The 24,614-nt window shown below is 42.4% G+C and overlaps 1 protein-coding gene across 12 annotated transcripts in view; it reads right to left on the bottom strand.

Annotated features, from left to right (window-relative positions):
- ARNT (aryl hydrocarbon receptor nuclear translocator) overlaps positions 1 to 21,138 on the bottom strand; it is a 66,205-nt gene extending 45,067 nt beyond the window's left edge. For 2 of the 12 annotated variants that reach the window (XM_055101639.2, XM_008970461.5), the window contains exons 1-2: positions 20,915 to 21,130; positions 3,503 to 3,614 (exon numbers count right to left, since the gene is read on the bottom strand). In XM_055101639.2, the coding sequence (XP_054957614.2) occupies positions 3,503 to 3,614; positions 20,915 to 20,939 (137 nt within the window). In that variant the 5' untranslated portion in view covers positions 20,940 to 21,130. Of the gene's footprint in view, positions 1 to 3,502; positions 3,615 to 5,621; positions 8,443 to 20,914 lie in introns of those variants that run through there. The other 10 variants (XM_055101641.2, XM_055101653.2, XM_003817287.5 and 7 more) reach the window with 10 other exon arrangements.
- Positions 21,139 to 24,614: the final 3,476 nt, after the last annotated feature.

The raw sequence follows: 24,614 nt of genomic DNA, 5'->3' as shown, positions 1-24,614 counted from the left end.
AAAAAAAAAAAAAAAAAAAAAAAAGGGAAAGGGAAAGAGAGGGAAGGAGGGAGGGAAAGGTAATTGCTAAGTCAAAGAAAAAAAATGAAGGAAGGAAGGAAAAGAAAGATAATTGCTAAGTCAAAGAAAAAAAAAATCTCGCCATTTTCCCCAGGCTGGTCTTGAAATCCTGGGCTCAAGTAATCCTCCTACCTCACCCTCCCAAAGTGCTGGCACTACAGGCATGAGCCTCCGTGCTCAGCCCAATAACTCTATTTCTAAGAATCTAAAGAAATAATATGAAATAGGAAAAAAAAAGTTTAGGTACAAAGAAGTTCTTTTTAGCATCATATGTAACAGCAAAATCTTCAAAACAATTTAGATGTCCCAAAATAGGAAGTTAAGCACATCCTTTCACGCAACCATTAAAAATTATGTTTATGGCTGTGCGCAGTGGCTCATGCCTGTAATCCCAGCACTTTGAGAAGCCAAGGCAGGCGGATCACGAAGTCAGGAGATTGAGACCATCCTGGCTAATATGGTGAAACCCCGTCTCTACTAAAAATACAAAAAAAAAAAAAAATTAGCCAGACGTGGTGGTGGACGCCTGTAGTCCCAGCTACTCGGGAGGCTGAGGCAGGAGAATAGCATGAACCCAGGAGGCGGAGCTTGCAGTGAGCCAAGATCGCATCACCACACTCCAGCCTGGACAACAAAGCGAGACTACGTCTCAAAAAAAAAAAAAAAAAAAATTATGTTTATATAGAATATGTAACAATATTTTTTTAAAGGGCCAGGTACAGTAGGTCATGTCTGTAATCCCAACACTTTAGGACGTCGAGATGGGAGGGCTGCTTGAGCCTAGGAGTTTTAGACCAGCCTGGTCAACGTAGTGAGACCGTGTCTTTAAAAAAAAAAAAAAAAATTAGCCAGGTATGGTGGCATGTGCCTGTGGTCCCAGCTACTCGGAGAACTGAAGTAGGAGGATTGCTTCCTGGGCCCAGGAAGTTGAGGCTACAATGAGCCATGATCATGCCACTGCACTCCAGCCTGGGCAACAGAGCAAGACTCTGTCTCCGAAATGTGTGTGTGTGTGTATTGCTTATTATTTATATAAGGTGCCAAAATGTGTGTGTGCGTGTGTATTGCTTATTATTTATATAAGGTGAAAAGACCAGGCCATGTAAAACTATATAATTACATAACTATTAAAAACAATTTACATATAAAGACTGAAGGACATGCACTAAAAAACATGGTAGTAGATTTTGGCCTTTTTATTGTTCTTTCTAACTTTCTGTATTTTCCAATCTTTCTTTAAAAGAAATATGGGCCGGGTGCAGTGGCTCGTGCCTGTAATCCCAGCACTTCGGGAGGCCAAGGCGGGTGGATCACGAGGTCAGGAGATCGAGACCATCCTGGCTAACACAGTGAAACCCCGTCTCTACTGAAAATACAAAAAAATTAGTCGGGCATCATGGCGGGCGCCTGTAGTCCCAGCTACTCGGGAGGCTGAGACAGGAGAATGGCGTGAACCTGGGAGGTGGAGGTTACAGTGAGCTGAGATTGCACCACTGCACTCCAGCCTGGGCAACAGAGCGAGACTCCATCTCAAAAAAATAAAAAATAAAATAAATAAATAAAAGAAATATTAGGCCGGGCATGGTGGCTCATGCCTGTAATCCCAGCACTTTGGGAGGCCAAGGTGGGCATATCACCTGAGGTCAGGAGTTCGAGACCAGCCTGGCCAATGTGGTGAAATCCCATCTCTACTAAAAATACAAAAATTAGCTGGGCATGGTGGTGCACGCCTGTAGTCCCAGCTGCCTGGGAGGCTGAGGCAGGAGAATCCCTTGAACCAGAGAGGTGGAGATTGCAGTGAGCCAAGATCACGCCACTGCACTCCAGCCTGGCAAAAGAGCAAGACTCTGCCTCGAAAATAAATAAATAAATAAAAATAAAAGAAATATTAAAAGACTTCTTTTAGGACAGGTGAAGTGGCTCACGCCTGTAATCCCAGTACTTTGGGAGGCCAAGGCAGGAGGACTGCTTGAGCAGGAGTTTGAGGCTGCAGTGGGCCATGATTGTGCCTCTGCACTCCAGCCAGGGTACAAGACCCTGTCTCTAAAAAAACCAAAAAGAAAATTTTTAAAGACTTCCTTTAATATATTTTTCTGATTACCAATCATACATGTTCATTTCAAAAATCTGAAAAATCAAAAACAAAAGAAACCATAAGTCACCCATAATACTATTACCCAGAAATGTGGTATATATTCTTTCAGTTTTTTCCTATGTACATGTTATACATATCTTTTGACAGTGAAATACTATAATGCTGTAACCTTTCTTAATAGATTGTGAACATCTTTCTACACTGAAACATATTTGTCGCTTATAACTACATAGCATTCCATTTTAAATATACTATGACTTTCTCAAGTGATGCCCTAATTTTGATATTTATAATACTTTTGTTTGTTACTGTACATAAACATAACACAGTGTTTAAAGAGTAAGCTACAAAGCTAAACCCCTAAGGTTCATATCCTATATCTGACACTTACTAGCTTTACAATCTTAGAAAGTTACTTATTTAGCTTATGCTTCAGCAAATGGTTAAAATCTGAAAGCTACTGAACATATAGCAAGTCTTAATATGTTACTCATGTTACCACTGAACCCAAGCATCACTCTTCCATTACTATTGGTGGGACAAAACTTAAAGACTGGTTATAATTAGCTGCACAATTTTTAAAAACAAAAAGAAGGAAAAAGGAAAATTTAATACCAAAAAGTAAATAAACTAGTGCCCATTCTTCCAGGCCCCTCTAAGGCAACCTCCTTTCTGAAGCTTTTCTCAGTCTTTACCAACAAATGCATATTTCCATACACAGAAAAACATAGTATCAAATTTGTTCCTAACAAAACTAGGCATATTCTATCATATATTCATGTGTATAATAATTATTTCTATCAGAACACAACCAACTTAGAAACAAGGACTGTGTCTTATTCATCTTTGTATCCTACTTGGAATCAGCACAATGCCATAACACTAATTAGGAATTTAATAAATACTTTTGGAGCTGAATGGACTCTGCATTCCAAACCAAGCAACATATCAATAACTTAGAAGACAGCTATTCTAGAGCTCAGCATTCTCTAAATTCTGAAAAGCAGCCTACCAAAATGATTTTGGGAAAACAGAAACAAAGCTTAATGAAAGCAGCAAACAGTTTTCTCAGGCATAGTAAAATCTCTGGGCTTAGCTACAGTCCTTTATCTTACAGAAATTTTGGTTTAAAAAAAGAACTGCTTACGGGAAACTTGGATAAAAACATAAATTCTTCATAAACAAAAATACAGGGACTAAGGAGACTTATATGACAGTAGTGTAGTAAGTAATCAAGTTGAAGTGAGATGGTCAGGAATAGCGAAGTGAGTTCAGCAACTAAATAAATTCAGCAACTAAAGTTGGTTTATAGGAGAGATATTCATAACACACTACACTCAAACTCACCCTGGTCGCCGCTTAATAGCCCTCTGGACAATGGCTCCTCCACCTTGAATTCCAGGTCCAGGGTTTCCAGAGGCAATGGCTGGACCCAGTGATGGTACATCTGATGTCATTTCTGTCAGGAAAATAATGAAGTAAACATTTTTAAAAAGACAGTCCTTGCTTATCATCAGTATCATCAAGTTAGCTAAAAGAAAGGTTCAAGCTATAGACAAAATCTCAGCAGTTTGCTAAAAATCCCAAATGCTCATATCCAGATTGCTCTTCTTGATTTTTTTTTTTTTTAAGACCAGGTCTCACTCTGTTGCCTGGGCTAGAGTGCACTGGTATAATCACTGGTATAGGTCACTACAGCCTCAAACTCCTGGGCTCAAGCAATCCTCCCACCTCAGCTTCTGGAATAGCTAGGACTATAGGCCCGCACTACCACACCCAGTTAATTTTTTTTTTTTTTTTTAAGAGATGGGGTCTTGATATGTTGCCCAGGCTGGTCTTGAACGCCTAGCTCCAAGAGATCGTCCTGCTTTGGCATCCCAAAGTGCTGGGATTATAGGCATGAGCCACCACACACGGTCTCTTCTTGAATTCTTACACTGGTATGAGATATCCCCATACTTCAGTTCCCCCCATGTCATAGAGTTTGGAAGAAGTACTATATTCTGCAAACTTCATGTTAAAAAGCTTATACATACATAACAATATACTAATATTGTATAGACTTAATAATATACTAATTTAAAAAAATACATACATAAATGGGTTTATACATTTCATTCATGCAACAAATATTTATAACTTATTTTATTTATTGTGATTGGAAAATACAGAAAACCCCAAAGGAAAAATCACCTAAATTCCAATACTTAAAAGAAAATTCTGTAAAGTAAAACTGAAAGTCCCTCATTATTGTCTCCCTTTCCTGCCCCCCGTACCTCTCCTCTCTCCTTCCAATTCGATCTCATCCCCCAGCAGTAACCATTAGTAACAGCTGAGTACTTTTTTTTTTTTTTTAAGACAGGGTCTCACTTTGTCCAGCCCAGGCTGGAGTACAGTGGCATGATCATGGCTTACTGCAGCCTCAACCTCCCGGGCTCCAGTGATCCTCCTGTCTCAGCTTCCTAAGTAGCTGGGACTACAGATGGGTACCACCACACCTCGGTGATTTTTTTTTTCTTTTTTTTTTCTTTGTAGAGATAGGGTCTCACTGTGTTCCCCAGGCTGGTCTCAAACTCCTGAGCTCAAGCAATACTCCCACCTCAGCTTCCCAAAGCACTGGAATTACAGGTTTGAGCCACTGAGCCCAGCCCTGAGTATATTTTCTCTTATTTTTCAACCTCAGTTTATATATACCTGCCCACCGTGCCCAGCACCATGAGCCACCGTGCCCAGCAGAAAAAAAAATTTTCGAATCATATATGCAACACAGAATATCCAAAATATATAAAGAGTGGCCAGGCACGGTGGCTCACACCTGTAATCCCAGCACTTTGGGAGGCCAAGGTGGGCATATCACCTGAGGTCAGGAGTTCGAGACCAGCCTGATCAACATGGTGAAATCCCATCTCTACTAAAAATACAACAATTAGCCAGGCATGGTGGTGGGCACCTGTAATCCCAGCTACTCGGGAAGCTGAGGCAGGGAGAATTAATTGAACCCAGGAGGCAGAGGTTGCAGTGAACCAAGATCGCACCACTGCACTCCAGCCTGAGTGACAGAGAAAGACTCTGCCTCAAAAAAATAAACAAATAAAAAATAAAACAAAATATATAAAGAGCTCCTACAACTCAACAAAAAGCAAACCCAATTTTAAAATGGGCAAAGAACTTGAACAAGCATTTCTACAAAGAAGATATACTAATGGCCAATAAATACATGTAAAGTGCTCAACATAACCAATCGCTAGGGAAATGCAAATCAAAACCACAATGAGAAAGCATTTGCTACTCATTAAGATGACTATTATCCAAAAATATATAAATAAATAAAGGGTTGGCAAGGATGTGGAGAAATTAAAACCCTTATGCACTGCTAGTGGAAATGTAAAATGGCATAACGGCAATAGAAAACAGTATGGAGATGCCTCCAAAAATTAAAAATAAAGCTGGGTGCAGTGGTGCGCACCTGTAGTCCCAGCTACTCGGGGTCTGAGGCAGGAGAATCTTGAGTCCAAGATCGGGCTGGGAAACACAGCAAGACAACGTCGCAAAAAAAAAATTAAATTAAAAATAGAATTACCACATGATCCAGCAATTCCACCTCTGGGTATATACCTGAAAGAATTGAAAGCAGGGTCTCAAAGAAACATTTGTATACCCACGTTCACAGAAGTACTATTCAACAGTAGTCAAGGGTGAGGGCAACCCAAGTGTCTATCTACAGGTTAACGGATAAAGAAACTGTGGGGCTGAACATGGTGGCTTACACCTGTAAGGCTAGCACTTTAAAAGGCCGAGGGAGGAGGATCATTTGAGTCCAGAAGTTCAAGACCACCCTGGGCAACATAGTGAGACCCTATCTCTAAAAAAAATGAACAAAATTGGCCATACATGTGGTATGTGCCTGATTACAGGCATGAGTCACCACGCCCAGCCAGGGTTTCGGTAATTTTTACCCAAAAAAAAGGGTCATACTATACAAACAGTCCTGACTTATAATGGTTCCATGTAGGGCTTTTCACCTTTATGATAGTGGGAAACCATTACAATTTCAGTGTAATGTACAGTGTTCTGTAAATTACATAATATCCAGTACTTTATTATAAAGTAGAATTTAAGTTAGATTATTTTGCCCACTGCAGGCTAATGTAAGTATTCCACACACATTTAAGGTAGTCTAGGCTAAGAATAGGTTAAGTGTATTAAATGTATTTTTGACTTAGGATGTTTTCAATTTACAATGGGTTTATCAAGCCATAACCCCACTATAAGTACAGATGTACTTATTCTGAACTTTTTCCCTTCCACGTAACAATATATTGCTATGGCAATAAATACACACGTAGATCATTCTTTTTAACAGTTACATAGTACTCTGTACTGTAAATGTATAGTTATGACATTCAAACCTTCACTATTATAAATAATGTTTCAAGGAACATCATTGTGTATCTTCATGCACAGGTGCCAGTACTTCCATTTTATTTCTGAAAATGACTCCCTGGGCCTAAGGGTAGACACATTTAAAACTTTGATTACCCATTACCTGCCAAGGAGGTTATACCAATTTAAAGCCTCATCCACTGCATCAATTTAGCCATACCTCCAACAGCACTGTGTTTTGGGAATCCTTCAAATTTGTGGTCATTTTCTTGGTAAAAAACAATTATCACTGTTAGTTTAACATACATTAAGGCTGAGTATATTTTTATGTTACTGCTAATTTTTCTATTTCAGCCTATAAATTTGAAATAGTAAGCATATGTTACTTTCCTAAGAAAAAACACTTTTTCCATTAAAAAAAAAAGTTCAGGGCCAAGTGCAGTGGCTCATGCCTATAATCCCAGCACTTTGGTAGGTCAAGGCATGAGGATTGCTTGAGCTCAGGAGTTCAAAACTAGCCTGAGCAACATAGTGAGATCCTGCCTCTGTAAAAAAAAAAAAAAAAAAAAAAGTTCATACTTTTAGTAATACGTTTATATAGGATATAAGAGTACCATGGAGTCAAACCTGTAATCCTAGCACTTTGAGAGGCCGAGGCAGGCAGATCACGACATCAGGAGTTCGAGACCAGCCTGGCCAATACAGTGAAACTCCGTGTCTACTAAAAATACAAAAATTAGCCAGGCATGGTGGCGCACACCTGTAGTCCCAGCTACTCGGGAGGCTGAGGCAGAAGAATCGCTTGAACACAAAAGGCGGAGGTTGCAATGAGCCAAGATTGTGCCACTGCACTCTAGCCTGGGTGACAGAGCAAGATTCCGTCTCAAAAAAAAAAAAAAAAAAAGATTACCATGGAGGCCAGGCACGGTGGCTGATGCCTGTAACCCCAGCACTTTAGGAGGCTGAGGTGGGTAGATCACTTAAGGTCAAGTTTGAGACTAGCCTGACCAACACGGCAAAATCCCGTCTCTACTAAAAATACAAAAATTAGTCAGGTGTGGTGGTGCATGTCTATAATCCCAGCTACTTGGGAGACTGAGGCATGAGAATCGCCTGGGAGGCAAAGGCTGCAGTGAGCCGAGATCACGCCACTGCACTCCAGCCTGGGCAACAGAATGAGACTCTGTCTCAAAAAAAAAAAAAAAGAGTGCCAGGTAAATTCAGAGAAGATAATCCTGGTTTAAATTAAGGCCTGGCATAGTACTTGCAGAGAAGATGCTCAATATGAAGAGGAAACTGAAGGAAATAAAGAAGGCAGGCAACCAGCCCATGGGGAAGTTTCAAAAAGGTAAATCAAGCTGGGCCTTAAAAAAAGTAAAGGAGACCAGGCACAGTGGCTCACGCCTGTAATCCCAACACTTTGGGAGGCCGAGGTGGGTGGATCACCTAAGGTCAGGAGTTCAAGACCAGCCTGACCAACATGGTGAAACCCCGTCTCTACTAAAAATATAAAAAATTACCAGGCGCCTGTAATCCCAGCTACTCAGGAGGCTGAGATAGGAGAACTGCTTGAACCCAGGAGGCAGAGGTTGCAGTGAGCCAATCGAGCCACTGAACTCCAGCCTGGGCAACAAGAGCAAAACTCCGTCTCAAAAAAAAAAAGTAAAGAAGAAGAAAAAGGCATTCCACATAGATAAAAGTACATGAGCAAGTCTAAAGGGAGATATGAAAATACAGTTATGTATCACTTAACAACAGGAATATGTTCTGAGAAATGTGTCATTAGGAGATTTCAACATTGTGTGAATATCATTGAGTATACTTACACAAATCTAGATGGTACAGCCACTACACACCTAGGTATGTAGGTGTATAGCCTACATACCTATATGTAGCCTATTACTCCCAGTAACAGCCTATTACTCCCAACCTGTACAACATGTTACTATACTGAATACTGTAGGCAACTATAACTCGGTGGTAATTATTTATGTATCTAAACATAGAAAAAGTAATGTGTTGTACTAAGACCTTATGACAACTATGATGTCACTGGGCAATAGGAATTTTTCATCTCCATTATAATCTTATGGGACCACCATCATACATGCAGTCCTTTGATGACCAAAGTGTCATTAGGTGACACATAACAGCAACTGTGAAGAGCTGTAAAGAAAAAGACCTATTGGAACCAACCCAAATGTCCAACAATGATAGACTGGATTAAGAAAATGTGGCACATATACACCATGGAATACTATGCAGCCATAAAAAATGATGAGTTCATGTCCTTTGTAGGGACATGGATGAAATTGGAAATCATCATTCTCAGTAAACTATCGCAAGATCAAAAAACCAAACACCGCATATTCTCACTCATAGGTGGGAACTGAACAATGAGATCACATGGACACAGGAAGGGGAATATCACACTCTGGGGACTGTGGTGGGGTGGGGGGAGGGGGGAGGGATAGCACTGGGAGATATACCTAATGCTAGATGACGAGTTAGTGGGTGCAGCGCACCAGCATGGCACATGTATACATATGTAACTAACCTGCACAATGTGCACATGTACCCTAAAACTTAAAGTATAATAAAAAATAAATAAATAAATAAATAAATAAATAAAATAAACATATACAAAATATGTGGTGGAATGTAAAAAAAAAATTGCCCCTGAAGAAAAGAAAATGGTTTTCTTTAAATCAAAAAAAAAAAAAAAAAAAAAAAAAAAGACCTATAAAAGGTAAGATGTCAAGTGCTAACCAAGAGAAAGCTTTGAATGTCACGATGAAACACCTGGATCAGATTCAACAAAGACAAACATATAACTTTAAGTCTGAGTAACAAGATGAAAATATAAATTAAAATTAATCTGACAGATTTAAAGTTTGAAGTAATAGAAGTAGGAAGACAAGATTAATTAAAAAAACAAGGTGATAAAGGCCTAAATGAGGATGGCACAACGAAAAGGTAGTTACTTCTAAAATTTTAAACTATGCAACTTCTGAGTAAGGATAGTGAATTAAATGTATCTATCTATTTCTACTCTCTTCTCTCTTCACTCACACACAGGAAAAAATTTTTTAAAAGCAAAAATTTTTACACAAGACATAAAACCACAAGGATGGAAAGAATAAGAGAAGAAGAGCAATAATTTTTTTGAAACTAGAGATAAAATGGAGTATTGCCTTGGGAGATCGACAAGAAATAAATCCTAAACTGACAAGGGAAAAAGCAGAAAACCAACTCAATTTACACTATGGAATTCCCCAAAGTCTCAGAAGCTGGTGAGTCCAGGTAACTCTGGGTATGCAGGGTAGGGTGAATGAAGTGAAAATAAGGAGAATTAGTTCAGCATCTGTTTACTACAGAGATGGATTCCTAGATCCTTTTCTCTATTCCTTCTAACCAAGGCAACTACCCCTCTCCATTCTGTCAAAAGACAGATTTACTCTCTGGAGAGTATAAATCAAAGGTCTTACAGTCTAGTGAACACGACGTAAAGGTGAAAGTGAGGGACCCGTACTGAAAATAGGAAAACTAACACCAATGTATGCATACCACATGCTTCATTTTTCTTCTGTGTTATACTGCCTATTTCCTATATTTCGTATCTCCACTTTCTTGGTTTACTATCTCCTACTGGTAGAGCCTATCTTCTAGTGGATTCCTGAAAGGGTGTAAGAAATGCCTTGGATGTATGAAAATATTTCTTCTATTTCACTAATTGATAGTTTGCCTAGCTATGGAATTCTAAATTAGAATTTATTTTCCCTCAGAATTTTGAAGGCATTGCTCCAAAGTTTTTTTTTTTTTTTTTTTTTGAGACAGAGTCTTCGCTCTTTTGCCCAGGCTGGTGTGCAGTGGCGTGATCTCGGCTCACTGCAACCTCTGCTTCCCAGGTTCAAGCAATTCTCCTGCCTCAGCCTCCCAAGTAGCTGGTACTACAGGCACACACCACCACGTCCAACTAATCTTTGTATTTTTAGTAGAGACGGGGTTTCACCATGTTGACCAGGCTGGTCCCAAACTCCTGACCTCAGGTGATCCACCTGCCTCAGCCTCCCAAAATGCTGGGATTACAGGCGTGAGCCACCAAGGTCAGCCTGTTCCAAGGTCTTCTACTTTCCAGCATGACTACTGAGAAAAAAGACCAATCTGATACCTGAATCTTTTGAATGTGAATAATCTTATTCTCTCTGAAGCTTATAGGATATTCTCTATCTGATGCTGAAATTTCAGCATAATGGGCCTTGATGTGTGCACAGCCCCTTTGATCTGGAAACTAATGTCTTTCACTGGGACATTTTATTTAAACAGAAACAAAGAATTCTGTTAAAAGAAATAAAAATGATGCCACTGGAGAGAAGGAAATGAGAGAAAGGGAGCAGAGGACTCCCTTATAATTTTTTTGTAACAAACATTTTATAAAACTAAGTCTTTAAATATTAATATATGGATGTATAGTTTTGATTTAAATAACTTTTATATATGTATGTATACACACATACATATACACACACACACACGTATATTTGGCAAAAGACCTGAGAAGAGGTAATAACCCAGATAAACACATAAAAAATAAAATCCAAACACTTATAGTTCCTTAGCCTGGGGAAATGAAAAACTGAATTGTGATAGTGATGAAAGATACAGAAAGGTAGGAAGAACAGCAGATTTAAAGGAAATACTGGTGAGTACATACATATATAGGATGTTAAAGATTATTCAAATAGAGGCTGGGCGCAATGGCTCACACTTGTAATCCCAGCACTTTGGGAGGCCAAGGCAGGTGGATCACTTGAGGACGGGAGTTCAAGACCAGCCTGGCCAACATGGCGAAACCCCATCTCTACTAAAGATACAAAAAATTAGCCAGGCGTGGTGGCACACTGTAGTCCCAGCTACTCGAGAGGCTGAGGCACAAAAATCATTTGAACCTAGGAGGCGGAGGCTGCAGTGAGCCAAGATCGCACCACTGCACTCCAGCCTGGGCAACACAGAAAGACTCTGTCTTTAAAAAAAAAAAAAAAAAAAAAAAAAAAACAGATTACTCAAATAGAGCTGGGCATGGTGTCATACACCTATAATCCCAGCTACTAGGGAGACCAAGATGGGAGGACTACTTGAGCTCAGCAGTTCAAGACCAATCTGGGCAATACAGTGAGACCTCATTTCTATAAATTAAAAAAAAAAAAAAAACTATTCAAACAGAGATGCAGCCAGGCACAATGGCACACACCTGTAGTCCAGCTACTCAGGTTGCTGAAGTGGGAGGAATGCTTGAGCCCAGGATTTCAAGACCAGCCTGGGCAACATAGTAAAACCCTGTCTCAACTTTAAAAGAAAAAGAGAGAGATATCTTTTAAATAGATAAAAATATAGGAAAGTAGTTTATGTGAGAAGCCAGGAATGAAATTTTTGGAGTCTTTTATACATAAAAGATAAATGAAGGGTGATATGGTTTGGCTCTTTGTGTCTCCACCCAAATATCATGTCAAATTGTAATCCCCAGTGTTGAAGGTGCAGTCTGGTGGGAGGTTATTGGATCATAGGGGTGGTTTCCAAAGGTTTAGCACCATTCCCCTAATGCTCTCTCATGATAGAGTTCTCAAGAGATCTGGTTGTTTGAAAGTGTGTAGCACCTTCCCCTTCTCTCCCTCTATCCTGCCAGCCATGTGAAGACATGCTTGCTTCCCCTTCGCCTTCCGCCATGATTCCAAGTTTCCTGAGGCCTCCCCAGCCCTGCCTCCCATACAGCCTGCGGAACTATGAGTCAATTAAACCTCTTTTCTTCATAAATTACCCAGTCTCAGGTAGTTATTTATAGAGTGTGAGAATGGACTAATACAAAGGGAAGAGGACTATGGTAGGTACCAAGTGAATGTCAAATTGAAGTAGGAAGGCAAGCAGCTAGGAAGGCAGGTAGGTGGGCAAATGGGAAGAAATGAAGGAAACTGCTTGGTTTACTATTTAGTTCTAGCCCCAAGCCGGGCACTGTGGTGTACACTTGTAATCCCAGCTACTCAGGAAGCAGAGGTGGGAGGATCATTTGAGCTCGAATCCAAGACCAACGTGGGCAACATAGCAAGACCCTGTCTCAAAAAAGAGTCAAGACCCTGTCTCAAAGAAGAGTCCTAGCCTCAAGGGTGAGAAGAGAAAAGTAGAAGAATACTGAACAAGAGAAAGAAACAAGCAGAAAGATAAGCAAAAAGGACAAAGAAGGAACAATCAGTGATAAAGACCTAGCAACAGTGTCTCTGAAACCAAGTTTCTAGGAGAGGCTCAATTATGGAGTATCAAGAACTTGTAGAGGATTCTAATAACAACCCTAAAAGCTGCAGTGCATGATTCATGCCTGTAATCTCAGCAATCTGGGAGGCCAACAGCAGGAGGATCACTAGAGGACAGTAGTTCAAGACCAGCCTGGGCAGGCCGGGCGCGGTGGCTCACGCCTGTAATCCCAGCACTTTGGGAGGCCGAGGTGGGCAGATCACGAGGTCAGGAGATCGAGACCATCCTGGCCAACATGGTGAAACCCCGTCTCTACTAAAAATACAAAAATTAGCCAGGCGCGGTGGCACGTGCCTGTAGTCCCAGCTACTCAGGAGGCTGAGGCAGGAGAATCGCTTAAACCCGGGAGGCAGAGGTTGCAGTGAGCCGAGATCACGCCACTGCACTCCAGCCTGGGTGACAAAGCAAGACTCCGTCTCAAAAAATAATAATAAAATTTTTTAAAAAAAGGACCAGCCTGGGCAACATAGCGAGATCCTGTCTCTACAAAATTAAAAAATTAGCTGGGCATGATGGTGCATACCTATGGTCCCAACTATTCAGGAAACTGAGGAGTGAGAATCGCTTGAGCCTAGGAATTGGAGGTGTTTCAGGAAGCTATGGTCACGCTACTGCACTCCAGCCTGGCTGACACAACAGGACCTTGTCTCAAAAAAACCCTTAAAAGTATTTAAAGAATTGAAACACAGAACTAGGAGAAAGAAATATAGAATGTTAGGCCGGGCGCGCTAGCTCAAGCCTATAATCCCAGCACTTTGGGAGGCTGAGGTGGGCGGATCACGAGGTCAGGAGATCGAGACCATCCTGGCTAACACAGTGAAACCCCATCTCTACTAAAAATACAAAAAATTAGCAGGGCATGGTGGTGGATGCCTGTAGTCCCAGCTACTCGCGAGGCTGAGGCAGGAGAATGGCGTGAACCTGGGAGGCGGAGCTTGCAGTGAGCTGAGATCGTGCCACTGCACCCCAGCCTGGGTGACAGAAGGACACTCAGTCTCAAAAAAACAAAACAAAACAAAATGAAGAATTACAGAATGTTACAGAAAAGATTTTAGGAAACTACTCTTTTTTTTTTTTTTTTTCCTAGAGACAGGGGCTCACTCTGTCAACCAGATTAGAGTCCAGTGGCGTGATCATGGCTCACTGCAGCCCTGACCTAGCAAGCTCAGAGATCCTCCCACCATCTCAGCCTCCCAAGTAGTTGGGACTATAGGCATCCACCACCACATCCAGCTAATTTTTTTATATATATTTTTGTGGAGACAAGGTCTCACTATATTGCTCAGGCTGCTCTCCAACTCCTGGGCTTAAACAATCCTCTCACCCTGGCCTCTCAAAGTGCTGAGATTACAGGTATGAGCCACCACACTCAGCCTGGAAACTACTCTTCTAGCTCCTTTTTTCAGCACCTTGCACTTGGTTCTCCAACCAAGCAATGCCTTGCCCCCAGGCTGCCTAATGTGGTATTTCACCCTTTTCATCTACAAAAAAGACAATACTCCACCTACCTCCTTCTCAAAAGATATCCATTGTACTATATTTCAGTAGGAAGTTGACTCTAAGTCACAATGGAAAAAATAATAACTTAGAGATTAAGAATGATGACTGTGTAGATGGACTGCCAATAATAAAATTCTGTCTCTAACTTCTAGTAGCTATGTGACTTCAGACAAGTTACTTATTCACTCTCTGTGCCTTAGTTTCCTCATCTGTAAAACAAGAATAATAATACTTACCTAATACGATTGTTATAAAAATTAAATGAGAACAGCTGGTAAGTATTACTAATAAATATTAGATGTTATTATAGTTAGTACAAATTCATGATGTCAATGGCTTAATTAGTTTTATCCCTTCAAAGGTATTTCATATTAACAGTGGGTTTTACATTCATTTTTATTCCACAAACATACATTAAACTCTAATCCAACATACTAGGCACCCACTGTAAGCACTGCAATGCTCTGGTAAACAAGGAAAGCAAAAGTTCTGCTCTCATGGAACTTATATCCTAAGTATGCTGGTTTTGTTTTGTTTTTTGAGACAGGGTCTCACTCTGTCTCCTAGTCACCCAGACAGGAGTGCAGTGGCACAATGATGGCTCACTGCAGCCTCAACCTCCCAGGCTCAGGTCATCCTCGCATCTCAGTCTCCCACGTAGCTGGGACTACAGGGAATGCTACCACACCCTGCTAATTTTTTGTATTTTTTTGTACAGATGGGGTTTCACCATGTTGCCCAGGCTGGTCTCAAACTTTTGGGCTCAAGCAATCCACCTACATCAGCCTCCCAAAGTGCTAGGATTACAGGTATGAGCCACCATGTCCAGCCCTAAGTATACTGTTGAATCCATAAACTTACTTGTCCATTCAACTACAATGAAAACGTGGAGGGAAAATATAAAATGGGCCTCAGAGGGTGGCTCACACCTGTAACCCCGGCACTCTGGGAGGCCGAGGCAGGAGGATTGCTTGAGCCCAGGAGTTTGAGACCAGCCGGGGCAATATAGTGAGACCCGGTCACTATCTAAAATAATAAAAACTTTAAAACAAGAAAATACATTGACGAAATCATGAAAAGTGACATAAATTTGAAGAGTTTATGTGAAAAGTTGGAGACAGTTGCTACAGACTAGACATAAAGATTAGCAACAAAATAGGAAAGTGCAGCCTGGCATATAGAAGGAACTTAATTATCCACTCCTTTCCCTGGGTTTGTCTCCTTAAGTGTAAAATGATAGGTGTTGTCATATTTCCAACCTGAAGATTCACTGATGTCTACTTACTAAAGTCATTATGGCATATTAGGCAGTTGTGGGTTTTTTTTGTTTTTTTTTTTTTTTAGACGGAGTCTCACTCTGTCGCCCAGGCTAGAGTGCAGTGGTACGATCTCAGCTCACTGCAACCACCACCTTCCAGGTTCAAGCGATTCTCCTGCCTCAGCCTCCCGAGTAGCTGGGATTACAGGCACCTGCCACCATGCCTGGCTAATTTTTGTATTTTTAGTAGAGACGGGGTTTCTCCATGTTGGCCAGGCTGGTCTCAAACTCCTGACCTCAGGTGATCCGCCCACTTCGGCCTCCCAAAATGCTAGGATTACAGGCATGAGCCACCGTGCCCGGCCAAGGCAGCATTCTTAAAAACAGATGGCGGCAGAGCATGGCGGCTCACGCCTGTAATCCCAGCACTTTGGGAGGCCAAGGTGGGCGGATCACCTGAGGTGAGGAGTTCAAGACCAGCCTGGCCAACATGGAGAAACCCTGTCTCTATTAAAAATAAAAAATTAGCCGGCGTGATGGCAGGTGCCTGTAATCCCAGCTACTCGGGAGGCTGAGGCAGGAGAATAGCTTGAACCCAGGAGGCGGAGGTTGCAGTGAGCCAAGATCGCACCATTGCACTCCAGCCTGGGCAACACAGTAAGACCCTGTCTCAAAAAAAAAAAAAAAAAAAAAAAAAAAGGCCTTTGCAATATAATAAAATACTATCTCTTTTTTTGTTGTGGGACAGGGTCTCACTCCAACGCCCAGGCTGGAGTACAGTGGCATGATCACAGCTCACTGCAGCTTCAACTTTCCAGGCTCAGGTGATACTCCCATCTCAGCCTCCCAAGTAGCTGGGACTATAAAAGTGCACCACAGTGCCCGGATAATTTTTTGTATTTTTTGTAGAAAAGGGGTTTCGTCATGTTGTCCGGGGTGGTCTCAAATTCCTGGGCTCAAGCAATCGGCCTGCCTCGGCCTCCCAAAGGGATTAGAGGCACGAGCCACCACACCTGGCCATAAAAGAATATCTTGACATCTTAACTTTACATTGCATGAATTCCTATTTTCCCATATCTGAAAAAGGTAAATAAAGGTAACAGGTAAGAATTGTGTTAATTGACGCAGTTAAAACAAAGTTATATAGGTGAAAATTAGCTAAAAAAAATTTTCTTCCTAAATGACAGCCTTACAAACCCAAACGGTATTACCCTTTTCCTTCTACTACATTCTTCATCCACAGTAACTTGTACATAACAGCACAAAAAGAATTCTCTGCTAATGAGAATACCAGAATCAAGAGAGATAAAAACCTACACTTACTACAAACTCATTCAACATCTCTAGTTTGAATTTGGAATTGTAAATCAAATACCTAATCTCCTCCCAACTGTTCCCTCAGCCAATGCATTACAAATGACATATTCAATTTAAAAAGTGTTCCACCTTGGCTGGGCATGGTGGTCATGCCTATAATCCCAGCTCTTGGGGAGTGCCCAACGCAGGAAGATCACTTGAGGCCAGGAGTTAAAGACCGGCCTGGGCAACACAGCAAGACCCTGTCTCTAAAAAAAATTTAAAATTAGCCAGCCACGGTGGTGCACACCTGTGGTCCCACCTACTCAGGAGGCTGAAGTGGGAGGATCACATGCTCCCAGAAGGTCAAGGCTGCAGTGAGCCATGATTGTGTCACTGCACTCCAGCCTCAGTGACAGAGCAAGACCCTCTCCTATGGGGAAAAAAAAATGTGTTCCTCAAAACTTGTCTAGTCCGGGCCGGGCGCGGTGGCTCAAGCCTGTAATCCCAGCACTTTGGGAGGCCGAGGCAGGCGGATCACAAGGTCAGGAGATCGAGACCACCCTGGCTAACACGGTGAAACCCTGTCTCTACTAAAAATACAAAAAAAAAAATTAGCCGGGCGTGGTGGCGGGTACCTGTAGTCCCAGCTACTCGGGAGGCTGAGGCAGGAGAATGGCGTGAACCTGGGAGGCGGAGCTTGCAGTGAGCCAAGATCGCGCCACTGCACTCCAGCCTGGGCGACAGAGTGAGACTCCGTCTCAAAACAAACAAACAAACAAAAAAAACAAAACTTGTCTAGTCCATACACAAGAAAGAAACAGCCTAAAGTTTCATGGACCACCTACCCACCGAGTTCTACTTGCCAGTGATAAGTAGAACTAGTGAAAAATGATAGAATATGAAGAATTATCAATTCGAGAAAAAAAATCATCACAGAACTATTACTTCAACACAACTCTTAGATGAGAGTACCAACCATATTTTACTCTTCTTCTAATGCAGCACCACAGTGAAAAATGCAGAAGAACCTGGTCCCCTTGAAAAACACTGCAGGGCCACCAGCACAATTAACATGTTCAAGCACTATTACTAACCCTAAGGATTAACTTGGCCGGGTCAGTGGCTCACACCTATAATCCCAACAGTTTAGGAGGCTAAGGTGGGAGGATTGCTTGAGGACAGGAGTTCAAGACCAGCCTGGGCAACATAGCAAGATCCCATTTCTACAAAAAGTTAAAAAATGTATCCAGGTGTGGTGGTGTGTGTCTGTAGACCCAGATACTCAGGAGGCTGAGGTGGGAAGATCACTTGAGCTCAGGAGTTCAAGGCTACAGTGAGCTGTGATTACACCATTGCACTACAGTCTGGGAGACAGAGCAAGACCCTGTCTGAAAAATAAAAATAAGTATTATTTTTAAAAAGGATTAACTGAAGTGAAGCTTAAAGAGTGAAATATTTTTTAAAATCTTGACAAAACTAACAAGAATTGTAAAAAAAAAAAAAAAAAAAAAAAAAAAAATTAGTACTCCAGCAAAAATATAAAGTAGAAAAAACTCAAAGAAATAGGCATGGTGTCCCTGGTCCTTAAAATGGCTCTAAGGAAAGAAGGTATGACAGTGTAGCAAAGAATTCTGACCTGAAAACATTTATCTTCACTAAGCACAGTACATTTCCACCTATGTCCCTCCATTCATTAATCTCATTTCCCAAAATGCAACAGGCTACTGAAAAAATCCACAATGTATCTCTGATCTCTTCCTCATGATATACAAGAGCAAAGGGAGAAAAGAAAAAAGAAAATATATCTTCTGATTTGATTGAACTGAACATGGGATCAATAAGTCAGAAGAGATGGAATAATTTTTCAACATCAAAAAAGAAATCTGGTCAAAGTGTCTCACATCTGTATTCCCAACTTTGAGAGACTGAGGCAAGGCTTGCTTGAGACCAGGAGATCAAGATCAGCGTGGGCAACATAGCAAGGCATCTGTCTCTACAAAAAAATTTAAAAATTAACCGCGCATGGTGGCAAGGCACCTGTAGTCCCAGCTATTCGGGAGGCTGATCGTGAGAGGATCACTTGAGCCCCTGAGGTGGAGGCTGCCGTGAGCAGTGATCTTGCCACTGCACTCCAGACTGGGCGACAGAGCAAGGAGCAAGACCCTGTAGCAAAAGAAAAAGAGGGGAGAGGGGACAGGAGAGAGGGGAGAGGAGAAAGGAAAACAAAGAAAAAGAAAAAGGAAATCTAAAAATTGCAGAAGCAAGCAGCCAAAGCATAGTAAACAAAGCTGTTTCATTAACAAGGATTCTGCACACACACATACACACTAACATATGCTATTTTCTGCTAAGATTTAAGCTGATATTGATCAGCTTATGAAAATATGGTCAAGAGGCTGTCATTCTGGTTGCTGTTGTTCAAAAAACAAAACAAAATAAAGCAACCCCACCCACACAGCTGGAAAAAAGCTTCTGACATATGAACTAAAACTTGTTTACCCAGGCCACTTCTTAATAAGAGAAATGCTTTGCAATTTAACTAGGGTTATATAAGTATTTTGCAATGTGTGATCAGTTAAAAATCTTGTTTATTTATTCCATAGTTCACAGATAGGTTATATTACTACAAGGTCAGGTTTGACATAACGGCATTTTTCCTGTTTTATAGTTTTATTCTATCACTCAGCACTTCCTGCAATGTAATTTTTGCGATTAATTTTACCTCCCTTTCCTTCAAAAAAAATTTAAAAGATTTAAAAAAAATGACATGTGACAAACTAACCATTTCTTAAAATAGCTATTCCCAGAAACACGGTAGAAAAGAAATTTCAGTGATTCAACTGTCCTATCAAAATCTGGATATTGCAAAATCATACTGCCTTTCAGTAACATGAAAAAAAATCTAAATTTCAACGTGGGGATGGGGGTAATCACTCCCACTGTTTTATTTTCAAGAAATTCTCCGCCCCACGCAACACACACACATATCTCAAGGCCCTTTTTAAGGCTATCAAATATATTGGTTTTTGGAAAAGGATAGACTTTATTTGGCAAGAATAACCAAGGTCTGCAAGATAAACTAGACCCCTAAAATGAAATGCCTTCTAAAGAGAAATAACTGTAACATAGAGGAAAGAGGGCTGGGACTAGTAATTTGAAGATCTGATCTCTCTAGAACTGCACTACACCCTACTCCATCTCTTAGACAAAACAGACCAAACCTTTTTGATATTTGATTATTTTTTGAAATTGAGAAATGGTGTGGAATCAAACTTTTCTGAAAGAGTTTGGAAATTGCCTCGATGTAGGCCTAACAAGATTTAAACCTGGGGCTGTGGAACTAAAGACCTGTCCGGAACCACAACCATTACACAAACCCCTGCCCTCAGCAGGCAAAGACACTACAGGCCCTCTTAATACAAGATCTAAGTTTCAAAGTATAGTCCGGGGACGGAGACGGGGACGGGGGTTGCGGGTGGGAGGTAACAGCCTAAAGAAACGTCGTATATATCAAAGAATGTCCATTTCTTATTTTTTAAATTAAAATCTAAACCTTTAAATGTTTGGAAGCAACGCCTCAACTAAAGAACAGTGTGGTCCAGGGTTTATGAATCCAAACTACTCTTAAAGTAAACCGAGACACTCTGCCTACAGTTTTCGGCATCAAGCGGCTCCAGCGGGCAGAGGGTTAAAAGAGGACCACATCACAGACCAGACGCCGCCCGAGGAGTGAGGGCGGGCCAGCCCCGCACTGGCTGCCGCTCCAGCGGAGGTCAGGACAGGGAGCCCCCCCCAACTCCCACCTGCCCCCTCGCTCCCTTGGGTATACTCGAGTCTACCCAAGTCCCCGGGATCGGGCCCCTCCCCAGGTCACCGCTCCCCCACCGTCTCTCGCGGCCCCCGCCCCGCCCCGGCGCCTTCAGCTCCAGCTGCGTCCCCTCAGCCCTGGGTCTCCTTAGTTGTCAGCCCCTTCGGCCCCTCCCCTTTAGAGGCGCTCCAGTCCTCCGTCTCCTCACCGGGGTTGGCACTAGTCGCCGCCATGGCCGCAGATGCCACCGCCGCCGCGCCACCCCCCCCCCAGTGGGAGGAGCCGCCGCCACCGAACCGGGAGGGAGGGGAAAAGAAAGGCCACTCCCCAGAAGCGGCGCCTGACCGCCGCCTCCGCTACCGCGGAATCCAAGATGGCGGCTTCAGCAGCCCCCAGCATCCCAGCCCCTGCGGCGGGGAGACCCCGCCTATATAGTAGGCGGAGTCAACACACGGCCAGCCTCCTAAGAAAAATTGACCAATGAAAATGCCAAATCGACCAAGGGCAGGGCTACTCACTGCGCCAGCCAGTCCAGTGAAGGGAGGGCGAGGAAGAAGTCCAGCTGTCTCCCTAATCTCGCCCTCCTTGCGTAAGAGGTCAATGACCGAGTAACGTCATTGAAATGCAATTAAAATGGGTATTTTAGGCTGGACGCGGTGGCTCGCGTCTGTAATCCCAGCACTTTGGGAGGCCGAGGCGGCCGGATCAGCTGTGGTCAGGGGTTCGAAACCAGCCTGGCCAACATGGCGAAACCCCGTCTCTACTAAAAATACAAAATTAGCCGGGCGTGGTGGCGCATGCCTGTAATCCCAGCTTCTTGGGAGGCTGAGGCAGGAGAATCGCTTGAACCTGGGAGGCAGAGGTTGCAGTGAGCCGAGATAGCGCCCACTGCACGCCAGTCTGGGCAACAAGAGGTGCTAAAGAGCACCTAAACTTCACATGGTGATTTGTAATCCTTTCCAGTTTTTTTCCTCTTTTAAGGACTTTTGTCCCTGGTGAAAAAGTTAAATGACTAACTTTTGAATGCCTGCTATGGAACTGGTAGTCTAAAAGGATCCAGGTGTTAACGGTTTGGTATGGGAGATATTGCCAGCCAAAATTGGAGGCAATGGATGAAGAAAGTAATTTGAGAATGGGTAACTTCTTTGGTCAGTGACAGGGACAGAGTGAGGAGTTTTGTTTGTCTGTTTTTGAGACAGAGTCTCGCTCTGTCGCCCAGGCTGGAGTGCAGTGGCGCAATCTCGGCTCACTGCAACCTCCACCTCCCCGGTTCAAGCAATTCCCCTGCCTCAGTCTCCTGAGTGGCTGGGATTACAGGCGCACGCCACACGCCTGGCTAATGTTTTTTGTATTTTTAGTAGAGATGGAGTTTCCTGTCGCCCAGGCTGGAGTGGCAGTGGCGCAATCTCGGCTCATTGCAACCTCCACCTCCCCGGCTCAAGCAATTCCCCTGCCTCAGTCTCCTGAGTAGCTGGGATTACAGGCGCACGCCACACGCCTGGCTAATGTTTTTTGTATTTTTAGTAGAGATGGAGTTTCACGATGTTGGCCAGGCTGGTCTCGAACTCCTGCCATCAGGCAATCCGCCCGCCTCGGTCTCACAAACTGTTGGGATTACAGGCGTGAGCCACCACACCTGGCCAGTGAGGAGTTTTTAATAGGGAATCAATAAGATGATGGCTGTGCAGATTTATTTTCTTTTTTCTTTATTTTTTTCTGAGACGGAGTCTTGCTCCATCGCCCAGGCTGGAGTGCAGTGGTGCGATTTTGGCTCACTGCAACCTCTCCCTCCCGGGTTCAAGCAGTTATCCTGCCTCAGCCTCCTGAGTAGCTGGGATTACAGGCGCGCACCACCACGCCCGGCTAATTTTTGTTTCCTGGTAATAGGAAGCATTGAGCTATTCGAGGTAGGCACTGTCCAAAATGCTTTATATGTGTTTACTCATTTAATCCTCACAACAACGATGAGGTAGGTTCTACTGCTATTTCCATTTTGCAATTAAGGAAACAGAAACAAAGAGGGTAAGCAAGGGACATCCAGCAGGTAAGTAATGTGGGAGGCAAACTAAAGGAGTCTGACACTGGAAACCTGTTCCACCCATCCCCCTATTTTAGCACTACAATTTTAGCACTACAAAGTACTTCCTTTTCATGTATCGCTCACAAAATGTTTAATACAAATTTAATTAAAATTTTAACAAAAATCCCATTATGCTATTGAACATCTTTGCATTCTTAGAAGTTGTATATGTACTGCGCAGATTACATTGATCCACTTATTTAGTTCACTGCAAAGGTATTTTAACATAATTTACATATTATTGTTTACATCTGTTAAAATTTCATTTTTCTTTCATTTTGTTGTTATATTTATAAGTCACCAAAAAGAAAAAAATCATCCACCCAAAAGAAATACATTGGCTGGGCTGGGCGGGGTGGCTGTAATCCCAGCACTTTGGGAGGCCAAGGAGGGCAGATCACAAAGTCAGGTGTTCGAGACCAGCCTGGCCAACATGGTGAAACCCCATCTTTACTAAAAATACAAAAATTAGCCGGGCATGGTGCCGCGTGCCTGTAATCCCAGCTACTCCGGTGGCTGAGGCAGGAGAATCGTTTGAACCTGGGAGGCAGAGGTTGCAGTGAACCGAGGTGCCCCTGCACTCCAGCCTGGGCGACAGAGCGAGACTCCATCTCAAAAAAAAAAAAAAAAAAAAAAAATGCTGTAGCTTCTTTACCAAGTAAAATGGATTTTTCCAGAATAAATGCAAAATGTTTTCCTGTATGATGTGGATAAATTTTGTGGTTAAAAGAGATCAAGTTACATTTCTGTAGAAAAAATTGGTAGAAATCATTTTGTTATAGAGCTGCTTACACAACTAGCTACAAAGTTAATAACATATTCTGTTTGGAGAAAGTGCAACAAAGCTGGCTGGGTGCAGTGGCTCACGCCTGTAATTCCAGCACTTTGGGAGGTCAAGGCAGGAGGATCATCTGAGATCAGAAGTTCAAGACCAGCCCGGCCAATATGGTGAAACCCCATCTCTACTAAAAATACAAAAATGAGCTGGGCGTGTTGGCACACGCCTGTAGTCCTAGCTACTCAGGAGGCTGAGGCAGGAGAGTCGCTTGAACCTGGAAGGTGGAGGTTGCAGTGAGCTGGGATCGATTGGGCCACTGCACTCCAGCCTGGGTGACAGAGCGAGACTCAATCTAAAAAAAAAAAAAAAAAAAAAAGTGTAACAAAGCTATTGGCAGAATTCTTTGTCAAATATCACATGGAGTCATGATACACAACATGAAATGGCAATATCTGCCCTGTACCTGCTACCAGATGTTTGTTTTAAGCGTAGAAACCACTGATATACACAATATGAATCCGCTTACAGCATATAGGCAATACATAAGGAGAAATGCCCAGAAACTTCCTGTCTGGTTTATCATTAAAAATTCAAGATACAAAAGAAAACATTTTTCATTTAGATAAGAATTATTTTGTGAGGTATGAGTCAGTCTGAAAAAGATATCTTGGGATCAAAACTGATGGAGTTACAGGCCAGGCATGGTGGCTCACGGCTGTAATCCCAGCACTTTGGGAGGCCAAGACAGGCGGATCACTTGGACCCAGGAGTTTGAGACCAGCCTGGTCAATGTGGCGAAACCCCATCTCTACTAAAAATACGAAAATTAGTCTGGCATGGTGACACATGCCTGTAATCCCAGCTACTCGGGAGGCTGAAGCACGAGAATCACTTGAACCTGGGAGGCGGAGGTTGCAGTGAGCCGAGATCATGCCACTAAGCTCCAGCCTTGGCAACAGAGCAAGACTCTGTCGCAAAAAAAACACAAACAAACAAAAAAACACTGATGGAGTTATAACTTTGGATGCAGAAAGAACACTGTTCCTACAA

Source organism: Pan paniscus, chromosome 1 (assembly GCF_029289425.2).
Source record: "Pan paniscus chromosome 1, NHGRI_mPanPan1-v2.0_pri, whole genome shotgun sequence".
NCBI lineage: Eukaryota > Metazoa > Chordata > Mammalia > Primates > Hominidae > Pan > Pan paniscus.
Note: the sequence above shows the minus strand (reverse complement) of the source record. Positions and strands in the feature narration are given on the sequence as shown.